Below are 24,468 nucleotides of genomic sequence, written 5' to 3'. Positions count from 1 at the left end.
TGGTACGAGTAAAGGGACAAGGGGCAGAAAGAATTAAAATTATGGCCATGGAGTGGTTTTAGTCTCAGCATTCAGATACAGTCATCTAGTAAAAACAAATGTTATGATGGCCACTGAGACATGGCTGTAGTACAGAGAATGTACAGTAGGTGTTGTTATTTTTGTTAGTATTTGACAGTGGGATGCAAGGGAATGAACAGCTCCTTTTCTTGTCGATACTAGGCTGATTCTTCTCAGTGACTCTACTATAGTCTATAGGATTGCTCTAGAAAAAATAAAATTGGTATAGTAAAGTCCAAAGGTGGATTAAGTCCCCTTAAAATCAGAAGCGACCCTGTTCTGCTGAATTATAGTGTGAAAATAATTATTATGCATGTCCAACTAGGTCAATATTTATATATAGCATATGCTTTAAAAGTTATGAATAATATATTCAATATATCTATATTTAAATACACAACTATAATAAAAAATTCTTACAGCACGCTGTAAACCAGCTGCACTAAAGATAAATATCACGGGATATATTAATCAAACCATTTTTGAGTGGGACTCAATTTAACACCCACTTAAGCGACTGGCTGTATCATTCCCCATTAATTAGACTGAGACAAAGAGTAGACACCACACACACATACTGTACGCTCACACACGCACACCCTGGTCATTAATGGTTACCTGTGGGCAACAATCATCAATGATGTGAGTGTGAACTAAGAAATCAAAACACTGAACCCACAAACCTTTAAGGGTCACACTCCTTCAAAATACGAGCCCAGATGAAAGATGATTAATATTTTCTTCTTCTTTTCTCATTTACTCTGTTTTAAACTTTACTTTAAACTGGTGTCAATTTGTGACGATAACACCTATCATATGGCTCACAAAACTATAGTCAGTGTTGGGGCAATGTCATTCTTACCAACTTGATTCAGATCTTTGTATGTTACTTTTAGGAATCGATTTTTATGTATGTCATTTGTGTAGACTCGGGGCAGAAGTGAAGTAGTACATCTACCCTACTACATCTTTCCTCTGGGCTCTGGAAAAGGCTACATTGGAGAAAATAAACAAAAATATTAAGGGAGCAATTGAATCCATATATCGGGCTGTGATCAAATTGCACTGGTCATGCAGATCAGATTGCACTTTCCACATTTTTCTTTGCAAGAAGTAAAATAGCAACTAACATTCACTCAGATTGAATGGCCCCCAGAGAAGTAAACAGGCATTATGCCTGGCATGCTCTTTAGTGAAAATAAATGAAACAAACAGATCAAATCAAGACAGTTCCACAAACATTGCTGCCCAAATCTGAGATTTTCCAGGTGTATCTATCTAAGACATTTTTCTTCGCTCGGGTGCAAACTGGTGAATAGGAGCTTAAAAAGCATCAAAACCTCATATTGTGAGCAACAAGGCAGGCATCAAACACCTTATGTGAGAGTGTCATAGCATGCAGCTACTAAACAGCATGAAGGAGACAATAATCAAACTGAAAGGCATAGCCACTGCAGTACAGATATAGGGACAAGTACGTAGATGCAGACGGTTGCAGTAACTTCTGTGCAGTTGGATTGTTTCTCAAACACCAAACTGACAGGAAGTGACCTCACTTAAGAACATCTACTCGAGAGACGCACAAGCATGACTGTACATAGTGGCTGAGACAGACAAAGATGCACACGCGCACACACATTCACACACAGCCTCTCCCTCTCAAGGTCATCACACGCAGACACACATACATGCACATATGGATCCACATATAGCACTGAGAACATGAGACAGTGATGGAATGCAAACGTGAAATGAGGGGCACTTGTGAACATTGTAGCCTATGGTTATTAACTTTCAGTTTGGATAAACTTAATGCTATCCAAATTCAACAGCTCCATGCCTTTCCTACTATGTGAAATGATGAAGAGAAAACAAAGATTGGTGAGGTGCTGCTGGTGTAATAAACCCATGAAGAAAAAGTCATGCTGTTATATCAGCCACTGCCTACAGCAATTGCAGATAATCAGTGAAATTATTTCAAGAATAAATACAAAATTTAGAACAACAGATTATCAGTGCTTATCGACACCACGTCTGAGGTCTAAGATGTGTGTATACAAACTCCTCCCTCTATTCTGAGTCAAAGAACCATTACGTAATGTTCTGTCAATGGTTTAAAAACACAATGAGTGGAATAATCAGTTTGGCAAAGCTCACGTACAGTAGGGTAACAACTGAGCCACAATGAAAAAGAACTGAAAGTGAGAGAAATAAACTAAGCAAAGGACTGGTAAAGGACAAAACTAAAAAGATCAAATAAGAGGTAGATATGGAGAGGGTGAGCGTTTGGCCTTGGTACACCGACAACAGAAAAGACAAAGAAACAGCACTTCTACAAACATGTCCAATTTATCTATCCTCTCTCTGCCTGCAAAGAAGTTAGTGCATTAAGCACAAGGGACACCATAAAAAAAGTTAGAAAAAGAGGCCTGTGAGATAGGGTTTGGAAAAATATCCTTGGGGAAACTCCCAAAGTCAGAAGCTTTAAAGTGGTGGAGATTGGGTGGAACTTTGGAAGTAAGATAAGGTAGAGGGCATACCGCTTTCGGCTTCTGCAAACAACAAGAAAAAATCTCAAATCAAACAGTTATCATGAACATAAAAGAAGAGGAGAATGGTTACTAATGTTTCTCTGCCCATTTAGTACTATGCACAGGCACATAATTCAGTTATTTCATGTTTGTCTGATGGTGAAGTCCCTGCACCTAAAAGTTATTGTTTACTAAAAGATTCTGTTTGATTTTAATGGTGCTTATCTTTTGACAAGGGCATGATTAAATTAAATGGCACTGAAAATTGTGGCAGTACATTTCCTAGAAAAAAGCTATATGCCCTTGTGTGGTATCCTCAAAATCCTTAAAAGTAATAGTGTGCTCAAAAATGTATTTTCAATAACTAAACTATTTTGAAATAATTAAGACCACAGACAAAAATTTGGATACATTCTACAGTGTGATCAAATATATAACTAAGTTCACCTGTCAAAGTAATATTATTAAGTTTGACTTTAGCTTGTAATTTCAAAATGACCATCATTTGCTGTGCAACCTTGCCAGTACTCAAAAACATTTGACACGGGTGAATGGGGAACGGTGGGTGGGATTTGGCAATAGAGATTACTGAAAAGTAGGATTTGATGTTGTTATTGTCGGTAACACTGCCACTGATGTAGAGTTAGTGGTTATCATACAGACTGAACAAAGACACCGTAGAATCAAGTTAAGGAAACACATGACATGAAATTCAAATGTGCAGCAAATTGGTTGTTTATCTGTGAATTGACAGCACAATATAATCAAAAAAGGGCAGTAAATGTGATGTTGTTCCAGTATATTTACATATACTCCTCCTGCATACCTGCGAGGATTGGTGAAACTATCAGACTTGTGGCTATTTAGTTACTTCCACCAACAATGAACAATCAGTATTTCAGTCTTGTTTATTTGCTTGCCAAATATATTTTGTGGAAAGTGACAGACTGTGCAGCCTTGGCAGAGGTATGTGCTCTTTGAGTGCTTTCTAGTTGTGTCACTGTATGTACAAGTCCCTGTCATTAAGTAAGGTATTGTACATTTAGTTTTTTAGAAGCAAATTGAACCTAGTAAGCATACACTTGAAAAGGTAACTCATATCAGCAGGCTATTATTCATATCATTCACCAACTTAATGTCATCAACTGTAATATCAACATCAACTGCGATTAAAGCTGCAAAGAGGATATGGGGGGAAATATAAGACATTTTATTAGAAGATCCACTTGAAGCCAGTCACACAGCAGTTTACTTTTACCACATTTGTACCGGATGTTACTAGAAGAAAGATCCAATCTACAAACCTGCTCTCTCTCTGCTCAGACTTGTATTCGATGGCAATGAGCAAAAGCTTCAGCTTCACGTAACACAGCCTGTAAAACAAGCGCAGTCATTAGAGGAGAGCAGTATATAAGAAAATGACTGATGTGTTCAAACACATTTGAAATTCATATCTTTACATTCCCCACAGAGACCTGTTTCCCTTCATCTCAGAATTGTTAGCTACCTACCACTGACGGTGGGCTTGCTGAGTGGGGAAAGAGTGATACTTACTCACAGATAGTGGGGAAGGAGAGGCCCACAAAGGCACTGGACAAATACTCTGTGTACATCTCATTAGCCACTCCTTCTAGGTAATACTTCTGCCATGTGTCCTCCTCAATCTGACAAAAAACAAGCATGGAAATGTCACATGTGAGGATAAAAAAGAAAGAAAAAAACAAACACTATTTTCCTTCCAATAGCAGCCCAATGTGGTCTGCAGACATTCCGCGGCACAACATCAGCCTGGTCATTATAAGCTGATCCATCATCTTTATGACATGAGAACAGTTCTTTGATAGAGACAAGCACCTCTTCAATTTTGAGCCACAGAAACACTGAACAGATTCCGTATGAAATGTCACAGTAAAATATGATGTGCCAGAATGACTGAAAACACTCTATTGGAAGTCTTTCTCTGGACAGAGATGTCAGAATTTCTGGGGGAATGTAGTGTGTTTGATAGATCTAGTCCATCTGTCAGTAGAGTACTGTATCCACTTATAGTAACCTCACCTCCAATCCCCTTAATAAATCATCTAATTTACAAAAATGTAATGTGAGAATTCATTCATTACTTCAGACTGTTTAGAAGCAGTAACTGAGACAAGCCAAGTTAATTTTGTCCTCTGTGTTACCTCAATAAAGGATCTCATGGAGAAGAGGTTGGCTAGCATGGTCGACAGGCCCTGGGCCAGACAGCTCTGGGCTATGAAGCCTGCCTTCAGCTCAGCCAGGCAGATAGCATCGTCACCCTCCTTCCAGTTCCAGCTTGGAATGTTCAGCAGATGGGCCTTCATCGCAAGACAGACAGAAGAGGTCACAAGACACAGAAAACTGAGCAAATGATTCATATTAAGGAATACTTCAAAATTGTGGGAAATATACTTATTTGGTCTCTGGCGGAAAGTTAGCTTTAGATGAGAAGATTGATACCCATGTCTGCATGGTAAATGCCTTTTCTGGCATTCCATTGTAGCACATTTTCTGTAAGACATTTGTATTGTAGATTTGACGGTTTCCACATTTTTCCCCCACATTTTTGTTAATACAATATTTTGTCCACACAAGCTTATTTATTATTATTGTTGTTGTTATTATTATTATTAGCTTATTTATTTATAACACGACTATTTTTCAATGTGCATTGTTTTTTTTCTTTTTGAGGATAGGCAACACTGGAGAAACTAGCAAGGGAATCCCCCAAAACATATTTTCATGCTAAAAGAGTGCTCGGGTGTGCACAGGTAGGCAGGTAGGTACGTTGGTTGCATTCGGACAGAATAAACTGTTATTACAGTCCTGCGACAGCCACAGACTCTGTATTTTTTGTGTCACAACATTTGATTTATTAATTGCTGTCGGATTATAATGAGAATTCCAACAAATATAACAAAAAGTGCTTCAGAAATAAATTGCAACCCCTGCAAGTCAGTGTCCCACTTGGGTCACCCCAGTCAAGAAAGTCTGGATGGGCCATTGGTAACAGCTAGCCTGGCTCTGTCTTGACATGTAAATAGTTTACCAGGCAATGTAAATACATGTGTCAAGACAAACTCTGAGTTTCACTCAGTTACCAGGCAACCAGCAGAGACATGAGGAAGTTACTGATCCCAGCTCAGAAATAGCAGGACATAATAATGTAAAATAATAATAATAATAATAATAATGTATAATTCTAAATGTTGTGTTTAGAATACCGGTAAGCATTATTTCCTAAAATGACAAACTTTTACTTGAATTATTGAATTATTATAAAGCAATTTCAATCTGCTTAAAAGGCAGTCATTTTATAATAAATCATTACTTTAGCATTTCCTACTACTTTTGCATGTCCATATTTGCATTAATTGTCATGTTGTATGAAATACAGTTACACACAGTTACAATGAGCCACACACATTGGCAGGTGTTTTAGTACCTCTATCTTAAGTGCAGATCTATTATTTCCTCACTCTAAAAACTGAGATGATATCAATCCTTATGGAGTCAAGAAAGTGTGTGGACAATGGAGTGAAGGACCCTTGAAGGGGTCGTTCGGATGACATTTGTTGCTATGAATTACTCAATGATGAAAACCAACTCATGCAGCACACTACTCTTGTGACTTCCATCAATATACTGACTGCGCTACAAGGGAACAAAACCTTTTAGAGGAGCAATAAAGGAGGAAAAAGGAACTACAGGAACAAAGTGGAACTACAATTGCAGGAGGGCATTCCCAGAGGCATGTGGCAAGGTCTAAGAACTACAACATATTACAAGACCCCACCCTCCCGCCCTCGTGAAGTTCTATCTTACAAGCTAGCGCCAGTGTTCACAATAATATTAAACCTGTCCCTGGCTCAGTCTGTCATACCCACGTGCTTCAAAGAGTCCACCACCAATCCTGTGCCCAAGAACACAAAACCAGTCTGAGTGAATGACTACCACCCAGTGGTACTCCTCTCAGTAGTAATGAAGAACTTTGAACAGCTGGTCATGGGTTACATCTGCTTCTCAGTATCCCACTAGAGTTTGCTTACAGTCCCAACTGACTATCTCACCTATATAAGAAAGGGAGCTAAGTGAGATTGCTGTTTACCGACTACAGTTGGAGCACCACAGGGCTGCGTTTTGAGCCCCATGCTGTACTCCCTGTAGCCACATAAATGTGTAGCCATTCTTGACTCCACTACCATGATCAAGTTTGCTGACAACACAGCTTTGGTGGACACTTGAGGAAATTCTGTGTATCCCCTCATATGCACCAACCATTGAAAGCATCCTGACAAGGAAGATCAATGCCTGATACAATAACAACACCAGACAGGGCTGCAAGTCCCTGCAAAGACTGGTTAGTACGGCTGAACATACAGGTGCTGCAAGAATAAGGCTAGGAGAATCATTAAGGATCCCAACCACCCGGATAATGGCCATTTCTCCCTGCCATGGCCAGGAAGAAGGTACTGAATATATCAATCCAGCACTGAAAGGCTGAGAAAGAGCTTCTATTCTCAGACTTCTAGGATCATAAATGCCGAAGTCTGCCCCGTCATACACCTTCTGCCTTGTGACGGAGGATAGAGAGCAATCAAAATGAGTTGAAGCAATCTTTTATATCACAGGGCACCAAAACATCTTACCTTGTTGTGATATTGTAACATCTGTGTGATTATTCTGATCTTAGGATGGTAGTTCTTGATCGAAATAACCCTTGAAGATGGAAAACAGGCAGACACATTGAACAGTCAAAATGTAACATTGTAACAATGTAACCTTATCTAGTCAGTTTCAAGTGATTTAAAAGTTCATGGGATACAAACCTCATGATGTTAGAGGCATCTTCAGCATCTGGATCTGCACAATATTTGTTGGCTAGGATTAAGCAGGCATCTGCTGACTCGATCTATGTGTAAAGGACCAAAGAAACATATATGTTAACATTATAGTACATGTCAATATTTATTAGCATGCACAGTGCTTCTAACAAACTGTGTCTTTCTCTCTTCTGTCTGTCTCTTCTGTCTCTATCCATTTGTTTAAGAAAAAAAATACTGAAATGGATCTCCCTATATGGTCATTGTTGTCCTCTGCTTTCTATACCTACAATTTTATGTTTTTGCACAACCCCAAAAAAATTGATTTACCAAAAGGAATTTTACACTTTTTATTTGATTTCATCACTCCAACAGTCCTGTGACCCACTTTACCTTCACTCTGGCCAGGTCGTGAGGGTTGAGAACAGATCCCTGGTAGAACTCTACTTGGGTAAAGTGGCGTTTGAACAAGGCTTCCAGCTCAAGATTAGGGGAAATACTAGTACAAAGAGAAATGAGGAGAAGGGTTAGTGCATGTATGAGTATATACAGTCTTACTATGCATTGTTACAAACACTGTCATCTGCTATCCTACACATGGGGAGGAAGAAAAAATTAACTTACTTATGGAGAAAAACAATTTCTACATTGACATCATCCCTGTCCTTGTGTAGGAAGTCTTTGAGGAAGTTGGAGACACTTTCGAGGGTAATATGACCACAGACCACAATATGCCTGGAAGGGGGGAAGAAATCATCTTGAGTGGGCAAGATAAATCACTTCAGACACTGGCATGTCTCCAAAAGATAATCAGTCAAACGAAAGCACTCTCGAAAGCATCTAACTCAAATATGGACTGAAAAAAATATATACATACAAGAAATGTTTTTTCAAAGCAAACAAGTAACTGAATTATATCTTTTTTTGCCATTAAAGTGAATATTTTCCCTCATATAATGGAAGTGGTTAAATTCTGCACGACAAGTGCAATCAAACACTCAACTCTGAGCCACTTTAGAAAATCTAAGATATAATCACACAGCCCACAGTGGTTGGATTGTCATCCGTTCCCAATATAAAAATGGTCCCTTCAGCCAAACCACCCCTTTGTGAGCTGAATGGATGTTGACAAAGACATGTACATCAATATGCTTGTGCTTTTATACAGAACATTACCAAAAACGTTCAAAGTGATTTGGAGGCCTGTAGTTGACACAAATTCTAAACAGGACCTCAGAGTATTTGACAGGTCCCCTGGCAAAACATGAGGTGCATTACAGCAGAAGGATCTGTCAGATGGTGCACAGGGCTGATTATGGCAGGAAGGAACTAAGAGGTCAGATTGGAATGATTTCTGAGTTGAGGTTGTGTCCCTGTTTGTCCTCTGACTGCACTGCAGGCCAGAGTGATCAAGTTCACAGGTCAGTTTCACAGTAGTACCAACTATGAGATGACAGTCATTTGGGCAGAATGAATGGTTACTGTGGTGCTTCTGTAAATATTATGTTTTAGTGTCCCAGAACTGAAGGTAATCATTACAATTCCAGCATTATGTATCAGTCACTGTCTTTAAACAGTTAAGGTTTGAAGATTTCTTACTCGTTTAATATTATTGTAGCACTGTTATAAGTCCTTTAACGTAGTAGAAGTTATTAAAAACTCTTAGAAAGTAATGCTAATAACTCCATTAGTATCAGTATTCAACTATAATATGGCTATGATGGGCAATTTAATCACACTAATCTAGTGCATTTAAGAAACTTTATATGCTACTTTTGTACTGTGGTAAGTTGAGATACCCTTCCGGAGTTAAAGTTAAATGTCACCAAGTCTTATTGCCAAACCCCTAAATGAGAAATCCAAACATGCTTAGTAGAATCCAGACTTATATTGACATGGATTAGTGTGGACACTCGGCAGACACCCTAATTACCCTATAGAGACCTGTAAGGCAATCTGTGTAATGACAATGGCTTTATCCACTACTTAGCAGGATGTGCCAGGAGACAAATGAACCACTTAAGTTTGGAGTGCCTGGGCACTGCTTTGCATTTAACACTAAAAGTATTAGGTTACTTAAATATAATAAAATATATAATAAAAAACACATATTTTTTCACTGTTCAAGTTTGTATCATCAAACCCGATCTGTCCGTTCAATCCATTATAATGCTTTTATACACAAACTCTGGCTAACACATTAACCTTGACGTCTAAAATTGTATAGAACATTACTGGAATCTGACTCAGTTTGGCAGGTTTAAAGGAAACAGAGATATTTATTGATGTTTGATGAGAACCATAGTCCAGATCACTGAGTGTTCCTCCTATATTGTACCAGATGGACCGGGTTGGGCTGAACTGAAGGGGACTTGGCAAAGTAATGTGACAGACATATTGAGAGAATGGCAGTTTGTGGATGTTGCAGGACATAATGGTCTTCACAGATGTCGCCTCTGTACTTTAAGAGAATCTAATGAGCAGCCATGATTGCATGGTTGGCCAGAGTTGAGCAAAGGGCTGTGTGGTCTTATAAGCTGATGAGCTGAGATGTCTGTGGGCAGCCGGCAGTATTTGGCTCAAGATTTCTCTCATGTCAATAGACGAAAAACATCACTCATGTTTTCCGAAGGGCATCTGGATACTGGGAATAGAGGCACTGTATGGATTTATATGCTGCATTATTTGGTTAGTGTGGATCCAACATTAGGTTATGAATCTCGGACACATTGAAATGCATGTACAAAGGAAAATGCACATGTGCCCACACATTCACACCCTCACAAAAGCGCATGTGGTGCTGTCTTTCACATTAAGTAGGTGATTTATCAGCAAAGCAAAATATTCTTTCTCATGTTTGAAACTTAGTTTTTCCCCTGAATAAGCCACTAATTTGAGACAAACTAATTTGTCTGTATTTAAGACGTAAATATTGTTGAGATGTTATTCTTCACTTAATAGACATCATTAAAGTTAGCATGCCTCTTTTCCTTCTTTACATGTGCCATCAAACTGAACGCTGAGATCACTGGGTTGTTAAATGGGATATAAGAATCTTTTCTTCATATTATATCATCTGTCATAGGTAATTTAACCATTTCTAAATTCAATTCATCTTTAACCTGACTGTACAGTATAGCTTAAACTAAAGACATAATTAAAAAAAATTGAACAAAACAAAAAATAGAATACTTTTTTTTGTTTTACAAAAAACATACACATTAACTCATAAACAAAAAAAATGTGTAACACAATTAAACATTAAATGCAAAGGGGTATTGCAGAACGTGCACAGAAAACATGCAGTCAGGGAACATCCCTGGATATCACTAGGGATGCACTGAATACAAAATGAACAAACAGAGCTCAAACATCAGCAACAGAGGTCACTCCGTCGGTACTGCTCTAATCCTTAGGTCAGTGATGCAATTTACTGCAAATCATTGTTAAAATGTTGTAATTTTTGCAACTTAGTCTCATTTTATTTTTGTATTATCTTTCAGGGAATTTTTAAGCAACAATATTAAGTGAAATAGCATCTCCTGTAATTAACATCAAGAATCACAGAGGCCATGTGTAGTGATTATATGCTTGACAGAATTAAGTGTTCAGGTATATATATAGTACACTTTGTCTTTACAGTTCAATACTATGTCTTCGGAAACTTTGCCAGATATGCATATTAAAATTATGTAAGTGTGTGTTAATGCCTGATAGTGTAGAAGTCTGGAGTCTGTGGGCCTTCACGCACACAAGTTGCTACCCTTTACAGATGAATTTCAAAGGTGTATGTCAGAGTTCAGGCAGGGTTGAACCCAGTTTCCGTGCCAACCCCTCTATTGAAGTTGGGGCTAATGGAAACCATAGAGCCATAATGGAAACCACAGAGCCCCAAGTGTAGTGGGCGCCAACAGAATGCAACACTTGTCATTATTATATCAGCATACACAGGCTGAGTGCTGTCACTGCACTCATGGGTGTATGCTACGCTGCACAGAGTACTATAAGCAACACTAGCATCATAAAACAGAAATTCAGCATGGATCCAATGTGAGTCCCTGTCACTTCCAAATAACCTTCAAGGCCTGTTTCAAATGACAGCGCCCAGGCAAGATCAAATACGGGTTGTATTTAAAATAGTTCACAATGTATCATGACCTCATTGTTTGTGAGCTCTGTAATCAGTCAGATACTTGTAATCTCCTAATCTTATTTCCATGATAGACTTTTTTTGTGCTGACAGCTGCTAAATGACTGAACCCCGACGGCAATCCTAAACCCACATGACAAACCGGTTTTGTCTACGTGTCACGTCCTATACATGCAAACACCAAACACACACATATCTAAATGATTAAGCAAAGAGCCTAGTGCCACTCAAAGCCTGCTTGTTTGGTGGGTATGTTCTGATTGTTACCATGTGTTTGCACTGTATGTCTAACCAGAAAGAGAAATGGAAGGGGGTATGGAAGGAGAAAATAAAGTGTGTGGGAGAAACTATCCTCGGTTTTGACAAGGGCTTCTCTCAACACCCATCTGTGAATCTGGGCTAAGGTCACTGGCCAAACATAACATTTCATCAATCTTATCTCAATGACAGGCAAACATTATCGAACAAAGGCTTTTTTCTAATGGCTCGTTCTACTGCTGACTCCCTAGAATCTGCACCGCTGAACAGAGTGACTGAAACGGATGGGAGTAAGGCTGGAAAAGGGAAATAGAATGAGAAAGAGAAGTGGAAGAAGTAGTAGATGTTGAGTGTCAGAGAAGAAAATGAGAAGAAAAGAGAATAAAGGAAAATAAGAAGTCTACCCTCCCTGTTCTGGACACACCACAATTGGATTAAAATAAATCTGTGTGCTGAATATCAGTAAGGTTTGAGCCACGAGGGGAGGAGAACAGTACTGCACAATAAGAACTGTGGTAATCATGTACAAACAGTAAAATGACCACAGTGTCACACATACTTCACAGTGCACTGGAGCCTCTGCTGTGAGAGGCCAATTACACATATAATTACATAACAAAAGCCTCTGGAGACAAACTCCACCACCACACAAACACGAGAACCAGGCGAGCACCAAGAACCAAGCAGGCAAAGCAAGCCAAAAGCAATTGAGAGCCTCCAATGGGAGCGAGGCATCCAGCATTCAGGGTGTGGGAGCTGACTGAAGATCAGGGCCAGAGTTATGTCAAGCATTGATGATGCGATGGGCTAGCGGTGACAGACAACAGGAGGATGGCGTTTTCATGGAGTTCGCAATCAATGAAAAAGCCACAAGACTGCAGGTCATACAGAACATGCCAGATATGATGCAGTCAAAGAAAAGAAAATCCATAAAACATGCAAAACAAACTCAAGCAAAATGTAACAAGAAAAGAAATTATATCCTGCAATGGTCATTGAGATTGATGATGCTTAAAAAGACCACCAATAATAATGCACTTGCAGAGGTTAAAATCTTTCTATTTTCTTGCGGAAAAAATCCTATAGAAGCGGATAGTAGGGGTTTCATGACTATTTTCTTTCATTTTGATGGATTATGTACTAATTCATCACTTTAGGCAAGACTGTATTAATAAGGGACTGGATCTGAATAGACTAAGAAATGGGACAACACACAGTGCACGGATATATTGTATAGAAGCACCACGGGTTAGTATACTGCAAGTCTTGAGGGTAGTAGTCATGAAAGCTCTATTTTCCAAATTAAATTAAAGCGCAACACAGGATGTTTAAAGGAGGACAAAGAAATGACACACAAATGACTTCAGGAAAGCTCTGAGTGAGGGACAGATAGAGGCAGATATAGAAAAAAGTAGTCATAGAAAGAAGAAGACAACTAGGACAGACTGAGAGAGACATAAGAATAAAAGAGAGAGTAAAGGGGCATGGACATGTGTGTCCTGATGGCCAAGGTCTCCAGTCACGCAGTGTGACTTGACGTTATCTAGTAACTTTACTGTTCTAAAGAAGTCAAGTTAACTAACCCCCAGTAACTATAAACTTCGGGGTGGGGGGGGGACTTGAGTCACACAACCACACCTTGTCTGGATTTCAACTTACTTTCTGCCTCGTGTCGAGTTATAACTCCCTCCGTATTTCTTCCGATTAAGGATGAGAGCAGCAATTTCTGGCACGTAGCGAGCAAACATGGCCTACATGCATGGAACAGAAAAAAGAAAAAGGCATGCAGAGAGGGTTCTACCGCACACAGAAAAACAGCAGAACCATCTGGAATACTTACTTTCTCCCATTAACCGCACTATAGGAACCACCATATTTCTTGCGGTTTCCTATTAACTCTATGATTTCAGGGACGTAGCTGGCAAACATGGCCTAAGGAGAAGATAGAAGACAGAAGAAGAGACTAAAAAAGAGACTACTACGCTGCAGACTGGGCGGTGGAGAAACTGGTGCATTAATCCAGATTTCAGGGGGGAGAACTTGATAAACTTCACAAAAATGAGAGACCTCTTCATATACCAAAAAAGAAATCTTGTTTTTGCTGTTGAGAAGAAAAAAATAGCCCCAGTTTTTAAAGGTTAAGGTTTAGGAACAGGTTTGGTGAGTGGGCAAGAATTTTGCACAGCTGATTAATATTCAGTCTGTGATAGCACCCAAATCTTCTCTAAATATTTTTAAAGGCTGAAGAAGAATTAAAACCTATGTGCCATGTTTTGTCCAACAAACACAGATGATCTGGCAGGTTGATTTGAATAGGCCCACCTGATGGTCCACAGCTGCAAAACACATTAAGACTCATTTGTTGGGCTGGAAAATGAGCTGGATGCATTTTGCAAAGTTTCACAGCCGGTTGTCCTAGCACAGGTTTGTGTTTATTTTACCAACTAACAATGGGGTACTCACACTACTCATCTAGGCTTACATCTACAAAAAGACACAAAGAGGCACCCTTATCCTAATAAATACATACTTAAATCTTGCTTGGAAAGTGTGCCTATACATTTACCGGGAAGAATGTGAGATGACGTGAGTTTAATGTGATCCCTGGCTTTAAAATATCTCCAGACTTAAGTCATTATTTAGCCCCTCCTGGTGATAGGAAGCAGACTGAGGTACTAGCCTGAAGACTTCCAGAGCTCTCAGCACTGAGAAAAACACGCAACCTATCACCATGGCCACAACATGGTACACATCCACACAGCTGCAGGTCATCAGTGCATACTGATAGCTGTCCAAAGACAGAATACAGTAACTGTGATTTGGCCAGATCCTCCATTTTTTTGTAAAAGAAGATGGAGGAGGCGGGGGTCTTCAGTATGTGTGTGCGTGTGTGTGTGTGTGTGTGTGTGTGTGTGTGTGTGTGTATGAGTGTTCACAGGTGTGTGCACCCATTCACGCTTGTTTGTTAGATGCTGTACTAGTGGTAGCCCAACAGGACGCTAGATCAGAGGAAGGTGAGAAGGACGGATTGGGAGGCTGCTGTTGCTATGGTAACAGTCAGGCTGGCCTAAGCATCATCTCCCTGCCCCTGTGTTTGTTGGAATTGTGGGAAGAGACACGGGAGGAGGGGAGTCCTGAAACCGCAACTGCTTTTAAGAGAACAGTAACAACATTATCAGACAAAAGCTTATACTCTAATCAAACAAATATGGGATTGACACATAAGGGGAGGGGACCAAGGAATACATGGAACTGTAACTACAGTAGACAAGATACAGTAGGCTAAACAGAAGGATACAACTTCACTATCACAAAGAACTAACATTTACTGGTACAGGCAACTTAGTTCTAACATTTCAAAAACAACACTATGCTAAAATATCATAAAATACATACACAATACATAATAATCAAAGTCAAAATTAATTTTTTATTAATTTATGATTTCATCTCATTGCCAACAGTTTTATGCAGTCTATTGATGGGGACAGGCAGGATATAGGAGGGAACAAGGGGAGTAAGTGAGAAAGAAAAGCCTGATTTTACCAAACCACCAAGGATGAAGAAGACCATAAACAGGCGCCCCAAGGTGGTTTTTGCATAGACATCCCCGTAGCCCACTGTAGACATCGTCACCATCAATAGGTAGACACATTCCCAATAGGAAAGTGACTGGGAATTCTGGAAGTTTTCCCAAGGATCCCCTGAGTTTTCTACCTAAAATGGAGATGGGAGAGGGAGGGATGAACAATTAGACATAACTCCAACCACCAATTTGTAAACAGTAAAAACCATTTAATCAAGACTGATTAAATCCAGCAACAAGCGCTCATGCATTTGTCTTTGCTGAGTCATACATTATACTCTTTCTACAGTATATGAGCTGGGCTACCATGAGCTTAGGCTACCATCTAGTGGTAAAATAGAGTGATGCTGAAATGGGTTGTTGAGCAGAGCTACAAATAGACAATGTATTTTACTATATGTACTTTATGACACTCTACCCACAATGCTAATTAGTTTTGACAGTTTGACAGTAGATAATAACAGAAAACGAGGAGTCGAGAGGAGACAAGTGTGTCTCTTTCCTGTAGAATAAATCTTTGATTTAAATTCACAAAATGTTTGTTTCAGTTGAATTTATCTTTCTGGAAATACAGTTGATTTATTCACATATGAATTGGAGGTTGTTTACCTTCTGACAGTTCATCATAATTTACCCTCCTTTAATTTTTTAACGCATACTTGGGATGCAACGATCAGTATCAGCTGATACTGACTTTATTAAGCAGGTCAGACTTTACCAGATCCATATTAAATACAGTTCCTTTATCAGTGTTATTATAAAATTCTGTGTCTAAACTATGAGTCATTCAATCATTTCAAACTGTTATCACAGTTAAGTGTGGCACTACAAATATTTAGTGCCACTGCAATTTCTGGCCTCATGTTACTTTAAATAAATCACTCCCTATTTACTATACATATATACACTCACCAGGCACTTTATTAGGTACACCTGTTCAATTGCTTGTTAATACAAATAGCCAATCAGCCAATCACATGGCAGCGACTCAATGCATTTAGGCAAACCTAAAGTTCAAACCGGGCTGGTTTCAATATTTGAATTCAATGTTCTATTGGGATTTTCACGCACAACCATCTCTAGGGTTTAAAAAATACAAAATATCCAGTGAGCGGCAGTTGTATGTATGAAAATGTCTTGTTGTTGTCAGAGGTCAGCGGAGAATGGGCAGACTGGTTTGAGATGACAGAAATGCAACAGTAACTCAAATAACCACTCGTTACAACAAAGGTGTGCAGAATACCATCTCTGAATGCACAACACGTCAAACCTTGAAGCAGATTGGCAACAGCAGAAGAAGACCACACTGGGTGCCACTCCTGTCAGTGAAGAACAGGAAACTGAGGCTTCAATTTGCACAGGCTCACCAAAATTGGACTACAGAAGATTGGAAAAACATTGTCTTGTCTGATGAGTCTCGATTTCAGCTGCAACATTCAGATGGCAGTGTCAAATTTGGTGTAAACAACATGAAAGCATGGATCTGCCTTGTATCAACGGTTCAGGCTGCTGGTGGTGTAATGGTGTTGGGGATATCTTTTGGCACACTTTGGGCCCCTTAGTACCAATTGAGCATCATTTAAACGCGACAGCCTACCTGAGTATTGTTGCTGACCATGTCTATCCCTTTATGACCACAGTGTACCCATCTTCTGATGGCTAATTCCAGCAGGATAATGCACCATGTCAAAAAGCTCAAATCATCTCAAACTGGTTTCTTGAACATGACAATGAGTTCGCGCCCCACAATGGCCTCTACAGTCACCAGATCTCAATCCAATACAGCACCTTTGGGAATTGGTGGAATGGGAGATTCACATTGTGGATGTGCAGCCAACAAATCTGCAGCAATTGCGTGATGCTATCATGTCAACATGGACCAAAGTCTCTGAGGAATTTCCAACACCTTGTTGAAAGTATGCCACAAAGAATTAAGACAGTTCTGAAGTCAAAAGTGGTCCAAAACGGTACTAGCAATATGTACCTAATAAAGTGGCTGGTGAGAGTAGTGCACTATATTCACTCTCTGCCTTTTTATTTGAGTGTGTCAATGCATCCACTATACTGTAGTGCTCATGTCCACAATGAAACAAAAAAGTAGTGTCATTTACTGCTCACTACTGAGTAAACTATTAAGTGTCTATTATATATGAGTGAAGGAGAGAGTAATTTCAGGCCCAGCCAATGAATGAGTTCCATGCAGTGAGGTGTACAGATTTTAAAAGTGGGAAAAAAAGAGCACTGGTATCGGATCAGTACTAGGTATTGGCAGATGGCATGAGTTAAGTTATTGAAATCTGTATTGAGAGAGAAAAAGAATCAATGCATCCCTCCCTGAGAGAGTGTGAAACATGTCATTACACTGTCCTTTCTTGCAATTCAGTCTTAGGTCAGCTAAACCTTATATGATAATAAATTAGTTTTTAAATCAGATTTTGAAAATCGCTATGTGTCAAAGTTATATTGGACCAGTTAGTTAGCCAGTTACCTCCCACACTGGCTCATTAAACACCAGATCGCGCTAGCCCTCGCATCTGTCCACTTACCAAATGTATGAACCCAGCAGCTGTGAGCCATGTGCTTATGAAGATGGAACACAGGTTCACCAGCTTAATGGAATTGCTGCGCAGAAAAAGAACAACCATAAAACTCTCAAAGACATTGACCGAAAAACTGAAATTTGCCTAGAGCCTGACATGACTCACAATAATCTTGATGGCCAGGATTTGGGACTTCGATAATGGACATATATATCAACAATAATTTGGTCGATGGAAAGGAACATAAAAGCCCAATGACATACAGAATGGGACTGAAAGTTTAAATTTAACTTCCAAGGAGATCCCTGATAATGCTAAAGGAGGGGCACTGGCTAAACCTTTCCTCTCAATTCAGTTTTAATTTATATAGCGCCAACTCAAAACAAAAGTCATCTGATTGCACTTTTCATATAGAGCAGGTCTAGACCATACTCTTGAAATATTATTTACAGAGACTAAACTATCATGCTCTTGTGTGGAAACTGTTAATGCCCCTGTACAGTTAGGGTATACTAGTGTATATATAGTGTTATTTTTACACACTATGTGACAAAAAAAGTTATATTGCATCATAAAACACATCTGTATTAACTTAAACATAAAATTATGATACTTTATAAAATGTGCTTAAGACATTTTAAAAATAAATGTAAGTAATTACTGCCACATTCTACTACACATACTATATTCTAACAATTCCATATTATAGACAGAACTTAAAATTAAATGTTCCTGCAATTTCTAGACACTACTGGGGTGGTAGTAACAGTGAAGCTGCTATTGTAGTTGGATGTGTTTCTTATGAATGAACGAGGACAGCTGTATTCTTACCTTGTTTTCAAGATATTCAAGAACTGTAAGATTTCCGAGAACTGTATCAATCTTAGTGCTCTGAGGAATCTTAAACCTGTTAGAAAAGAAAAGACAGAGACACAGAACAAAACAGGTTATCAACAATCTCACATTACATTCATAGAAATGCATGTATCCACAAGTAAGTTGTTTTCTAAAATATATTTACAGTGGCAGTAGAGAAATATAAGAATGGCAGCTGTGAAGAAAGACATCTTAATGTAAACAACATGTATGAGCACTTCAGTCACATAGTATGGTCCAAATGTTTTTTTCTTCTACAGCACCTAAGCAGAGCACAGCACGATATGATGCTGAATTTGGAGACACAAGATGATACAAAAAACTAGACACTTTATTCTAGATGATGTGTTGGAATTATTTACGCATTCAAACAAGTCAGGAGAAACATAATGTGGCCTACTTTACACGAGACTCAGTCTGAATCCAATAGTTTAGGGATTATAGAAGAATGCGACACCTGTCTCTTTGTCTTTTTACAAAAAATGACTGATCCCATGGAACATGTATATGTCACTTTGTGTGACAAAAAGTGAATTCCTACTGAGATGATCTCTACAAACAGTTTACTGTCTGCAAACATATAAGACAGTGGCCATATGTTTATCAGCAAACATGTTTCAAATACCAACCAACTCTAATTTCAAGATCTGGATTATTAAACTGCTACTAAACAATTTATTAAACAAAACCTCCCGATAATGCATATAACTAACCCCCTTACCCCAGTTAGAGAGAATCCGTAAACAGGTCCACAATGAATGATACAGTCCTGTCTGTCTTTCCTTTTCCTCCTGCCCATGATGGCCCTGCCTCACCCTATACCCATTCTGAAAAAGATCGCCACAGGACTTCTTTCGCCTCCACGTCTCTTGAAGGGTATCCAAATTAGCATCGCTGTGTGTACGCCGGTACACGAGCAGTTTAGGAGGAATCATTGTTTTCGACTAATTCCTATTTCTTCTTGCCAAGATGGGAATTAAAATCAGTGAGAGAAAATATTTAGGGCCTAGTATTTCAAAAGCACCTCCGGAAAATAACAAGAGATAATTCCAGGTGAACTAAAAAAAAAGAAAGCAAGACTCCTCAGTACTGTAAAAAAAACAAAAAACAAATGCTCCACGATACTGCAACACCGTTAGAAGTTCCTTGTAAAGGAAACTACTACAACAAAAATACTGTTAAATCGATGGTCGCTGCTGCAGACACATGAGCTAAAACAGACAGCTAGATCTGTGTTGTTTGTTTTATCATGTCAGTCTTTCCAGGGATTGTGTCTCTCTGAGCAAAATGTCAGCTCTAATATAGGTGGGGGGTTCATTTCTGTTACAGTGCTTTTAATCCTCACAACACATTCAGATTTAACTTTCTCATGCCCCTTTTAGTGCTTTATCTTTAACCCTTGTTAAGCTTTGCCTCTATAAACACGCAGCTGTGTTGAACCTATTTGCTAAAAAAAAGTCTGAACTCTGCCAGGGATTAGTAGAGATGAAGATAAAATGAAAATAAAGCAGAACAATAACAATAATCCTGACTGAGTGTCCTGTGTCCACAGGGGAAAGTCTACACAACTCTACAACAATGAGCTGCTGGTAACAGGGGATGGGGTCAGTTCAACTGCAGTAACATCAGATTGTGTCTGACATTGAAAGACTTAATCAGATTAGGGATCCAGTACTCAATGAAAACATAAAAATGGAAATGTCATTTAGTTGATGTTATCATATTTGTATCATGTTTGTTTCTTGTATACACTTGTAATATATGGTTCAAAGCACAATGTTATTGAGCAGCAGCTGAGATGTGTAAATAGCAAAGGCGTCAGTATGCTTCTAACAAAGTGTTTCTTGGATAGTCAAACGGCATCTGAACCCCCCTCCCTCACACCTTTCCGGCATTGCCATTTGAGAAAATGTTTGCCCTTTCACCTTCAAGTGTGGCCTTTTGGAACAATAAACACTTTTTGTTGTTCAAACAATGAGTCATACAAACTACAGTAGTTCATTTAAAGCATATCAAACAGGTCAGGTCAAACCTGTTTGCCTACAGTAAAAAGACTCCACTGTCCTACTACATGTAGTGTAAGTCTAAGGAGTTGTTAAGTAATAATCAATTAATAAAAAATACATTTACTAAAGGAGTGTACTTGAATGCAATTTTGAGGTACTTCTTTGACCACTGGCTACAACAGAGTGAAACAAATTGATTATGAGGTTTATGTCAGTGTGTAATTCAAACTGTTGTATACTTTGGTGAATAACCTAAGAAATTTTGTTCAGCTATTCTTCAATATACAAACTATAGAAACTATAGAAATTAAATGACAGAAGAATATGAACAATATTTATGCTTAGCAGGACTATGTACTCGGGTTTGTGTTCTCATATTTTGTAGCACAATGGTCACGTCTATGTCATTTTGAGAAGGTGGCAAGACATGTATAGGTTTGCTGGATCTAGCATGGCAGAAATTAGTGAAAAAATAAAACAATGATTGTTGGATTGAAAAGTAACATTAGCATTCAGAGCACAAATATTAGACATTCTACCAAAACACCCGGTGATGCAGTGATGGAGGCCAATTGGGACTGCATTTCTCTCTTCTTGTGTGAATCATCTGTGTTTGTCTTGTACTGTATGTTTGTGTGTGTGCGTGTGTGTGTGTGTGTGTGTGTGTGTGTGTGTGTGTGTGTGTGTGTGTGTGTGTGTGTGTGTGTGTGTGTGTGTGTGTGTGTGTGTGGGACAAATATCTGTTCACACCATCACATCTGAGGACTCACCTCCCAACTGGGAACAAACATCTGGTCCCACAACATTAAGCATTTATTTGCCTACAGCAAAATGAATGTACCATAAGTCAATACAATGTCCTCACAAGTATAGCAATACAAATCTGTGTGCGTTTGTGCGAACACGTGAAAAACTCTCAATGAAATTCTGCTCCCTTGAACACGTGCTCATGTATGAGAAAATCTCTTTCCCACACATGCCAAAGCCTCTTGCACACACAGCTATCGCACAAAAGTGTCAGCCGGCCAGATGCTCATTCAAAAAGGATTTTTCTGGTCTGTGCCCACTCTTACTTCAAGCCAGAGCACGGCCTCTCTATCACATGTTCTGGCAGGGGAGCCTACTGGGACCTTTTATCAATCAGCAGTCTGGGATGGTTGAAGGATAATACTGACAGTCAACCTAGCCAAGATTAGATGATAAGACGCTACACTGCGCTAAACACAAACACACAAACTCTGCTAGTGTACAGAGCGCTGGTTCTTACCAGACATTAATGCTGGATATATAGATAGACATAGACCATACATATTAAACACCAACAACACATTTTTGCTAGACTGTTACTTAGATCATTGCCTGTACAATAATGTAAACATGCAACATAATGACACGTGTGGAGCCTAGCTACTGCAAAGAGGCTTAAACGTCCCACAAATTAGTTTCCCTACCCTGAATGTACATGGAGGCTTGCTGCCAGGGATTGAATGGCCATATAAGGCAGATGCACTCATGCCCATGTCAGGTACTGTAAGCCTCTTTCAGCAGGAAAACACAAGGGATTAAGCAACAGTATAATAAAGCACCACTAGAAGGCAGTAGCAGGTTAGAATCAAAGCCATGCCTGAAGGCAACTCTGGTACTGTACATTCCCAAAGTCTGAGCATCTTAACATCAACATTTAGGTTGCTACCATAAAATCAGAAAACAATACACTTTAGATTGTACAATTATGATGCCACCTATTGCCAAAATCTTTCTATTCTGAAAATAATCCAAACCAACATTGCAGAATTAAAGATTAAGGAAGAAAGCGTGAAGTTAAGATTGAAGTTGAGTGGGGGCTTGGTAGCCACAAGAGCGACTAGAATCTTTCAAACAGCCATATGCTAATCCTATACTGCTAGGACTCTCTTGGGAGCAATATTCAGTTCAAGTAGTTAAAGGAGATTAATTCGTTTTTCCCAGGAAGAACTCTGCATGCCCTCTCACATTAGCCACACATCGTTCCCCTCCTCTTAATCAATGTCAAATTTGCAGAGGCAGAGAGAACATAACTGGAAAATGCATACAGCATATATGCTTCCTTGGGTGCAGGGTGGGCAAACACACTGCCACACAGCACAGGGCAGTACCCCTATTAGTGGTCTTTTTTATAATCTGAGTACACCTCCACTGGATCTCCAACAGTTTTCTCATGCAGGACCAAAGCTGAAAGAGTGAAATGAGCGTTACTGTAATCATAATGTATTACACTGGCTGTTGTGTGTATTCCCCAGAAGTGAATGGAAAGAAAGGATGAACTAATCCACTGGGAATGGGGAGTACAATGCACATCTTTAACAACCACACTGGCTTCCTCTAACAAAGCCCGTTAAATGGCAGTATATATACTTAACTAAATTAAAGTAGTACCAATTATTGATTAGTCTGTTGATTATTAGAAGAACCATTTTAGACATGTCATATTTCCTAGTGCATGAAGACATTTATAGTCTTAAGGGAAGGAATGTCTTTTATGCATTAGTTACCATCTGAAAGTAGATCAGGAATAAGGCTCTTACTGCACCATATCTCAAACTGATTCATTGTGCTTATTTTCCTGTGACAACATGGCATTGTATGTCCTAATTTCCATATTTATACAGGATACAAGCAGCTAATCATGATTCCTGTCCTCACTCCTCAGAGCCTGAATATTAACAGACACTTTCAGTGCCCCATTAGTATTCTGCAAGCTTCCACCAGCCTGTTAGGGTACACCATATCCTAATGCAGATCTACACACTGTTAATTTTATAAATGAGGCTTTGCAACACTTTATGTAGCCTTTAACACACCACCAGTAAACATACACTTAAGCAATGCCAGTGGGAGTTCTGTTACTATAATGTGCTTTGGTCATATGTATGTCCAACACCGCAAAAATAAACATGATCTAATGTTTGAAGGAGATGCCACCTGATACGCCATCCTTGCAAAAACAGTCCTCTAGATTCTTACATTAAAAAAAACAGTAATAAAATTAAATGCATATTAATAACTCTGGAATCTAGGGCACCTCTCAAAAACAATAAATTCACACTCTTAGCTGCTGTTTATGCACAACAACTCACACTGCAGATGGATTGTATATAAAAAGTACTTTTGCATTCTACATCAACCCCAGACACATGCTTTTTAATGATCACAGGTAATTATTCCATGCAGAATGTCAGGCTGCAGCCAGACCACCATTTCACAGTCTTTCATCATCCTCATCAAGGCCTTAACACCAACGGTTTCTGGGGATGAGATGATTACACCTAATGTCATGAATACCAGAAACCAGATTACTTGACTTGGCCATATCAAATTCATTACACAGCTTAAGAAACACCTTAGAGATAAGACTATCACAGCTTATATTACTTTATTTTGTGATCCCAGTGGGCATTTCTAAACAAGAACATACACTGAGGGATAAAAGGCAGACTGCTCCACATACCTGGATCTCTGACAGTATGTGACTAGTTTAGATCATGTGTGAAACAAAAAATTATGGTTGGGTATTATTTTCATAGCTTTGGCTATTATTTCTATCCGTTCTTCTGTAATGACATTGTTATACAACCTTGGAA

General features: G+C 39.0%; 1 protein-coding gene and 1 long non-coding RNA gene across 4 annotated transcripts in view; one reads left to right on the top strand and one right to left on the bottom strand.

The window, feature by feature from the left end:
- The window catches only part of LOC123984027, a 26,396-nt gene extending 20,886 nt beyond the window's left edge, over positions 1-5,510 (top strand). Inside the window, exon 3 of the long non-coding RNA XR_006828351.1 lies at positions 4,782-5,510. This is a non-coding gene — a long non-coding RNA (uncharacterized LOC123984027). The remainder of the gene's footprint in view (positions 1-4,781) is intronic.
- Positions 1-24,468, bottom strand: part of kcnma1a (potassium large conductance calcium-activated channel, subfamily M, alpha member 1a) — a 151,594-nt gene that overhangs the window by 40,905 nt on the left and 86,221 nt on the right. For 2 of the 3 annotated variants that reach the window (XM_046070605.1, XM_046070607.1), the window contains exons 6-16: positions 18,798-18,873; positions 17,973-18,048; positions 15,387-15,557; positions 13,500-13,591; positions 8,057-8,167; positions 7,826-7,931; positions 7,439-7,521; positions 7,259-7,328; positions 4,772-4,927; positions 4,146-4,255; positions 3,896-3,964 (exon numbers count right to left, since the gene is read on the bottom strand). In XM_046070605.1, coding sequence (XP_045926561.1) covers positions 3,896-3,964; positions 4,146-4,255; positions 4,772-4,927; positions 7,259-7,328; positions 7,439-7,521; positions 7,826-7,931; positions 8,057-8,167; positions 13,500-13,591; positions 15,387-15,557; positions 17,973-18,048; positions 18,798-18,873 — 1,120 coding nt within the window. Of the gene's footprint in view, positions 1-3,895; positions 3,965-4,145; positions 4,256-4,771; positions 4,928-7,258; positions 7,329-7,438; positions 7,522-7,825; positions 7,932-8,056; positions 8,168-13,499; positions 13,592-13,680; positions 13,773-15,386; positions 15,558-17,972; positions 18,049-18,797; positions 18,874-24,468 lie in introns of all 3 variants that reach the window. The other variant, XM_046070606.1, reaches the window with a different exon arrangement.

The sequence above is a fragment of the Micropterus dolomieu genome, linkage group LG15, assembly GCF_021292245.1.
Source record: "Micropterus dolomieu isolate WLL.071019.BEF.003 ecotype Adirondacks linkage group LG15, ASM2129224v1, whole genome shotgun sequence".
Classification (NCBI taxonomy): domain Eukaryota; kingdom Metazoa; phylum Chordata; class Actinopteri; order Centrarchiformes; family Centrarchidae; genus Micropterus; species Micropterus dolomieu.
This window is presented reverse-complemented; position numbering and strand designations above follow the sequence as displayed.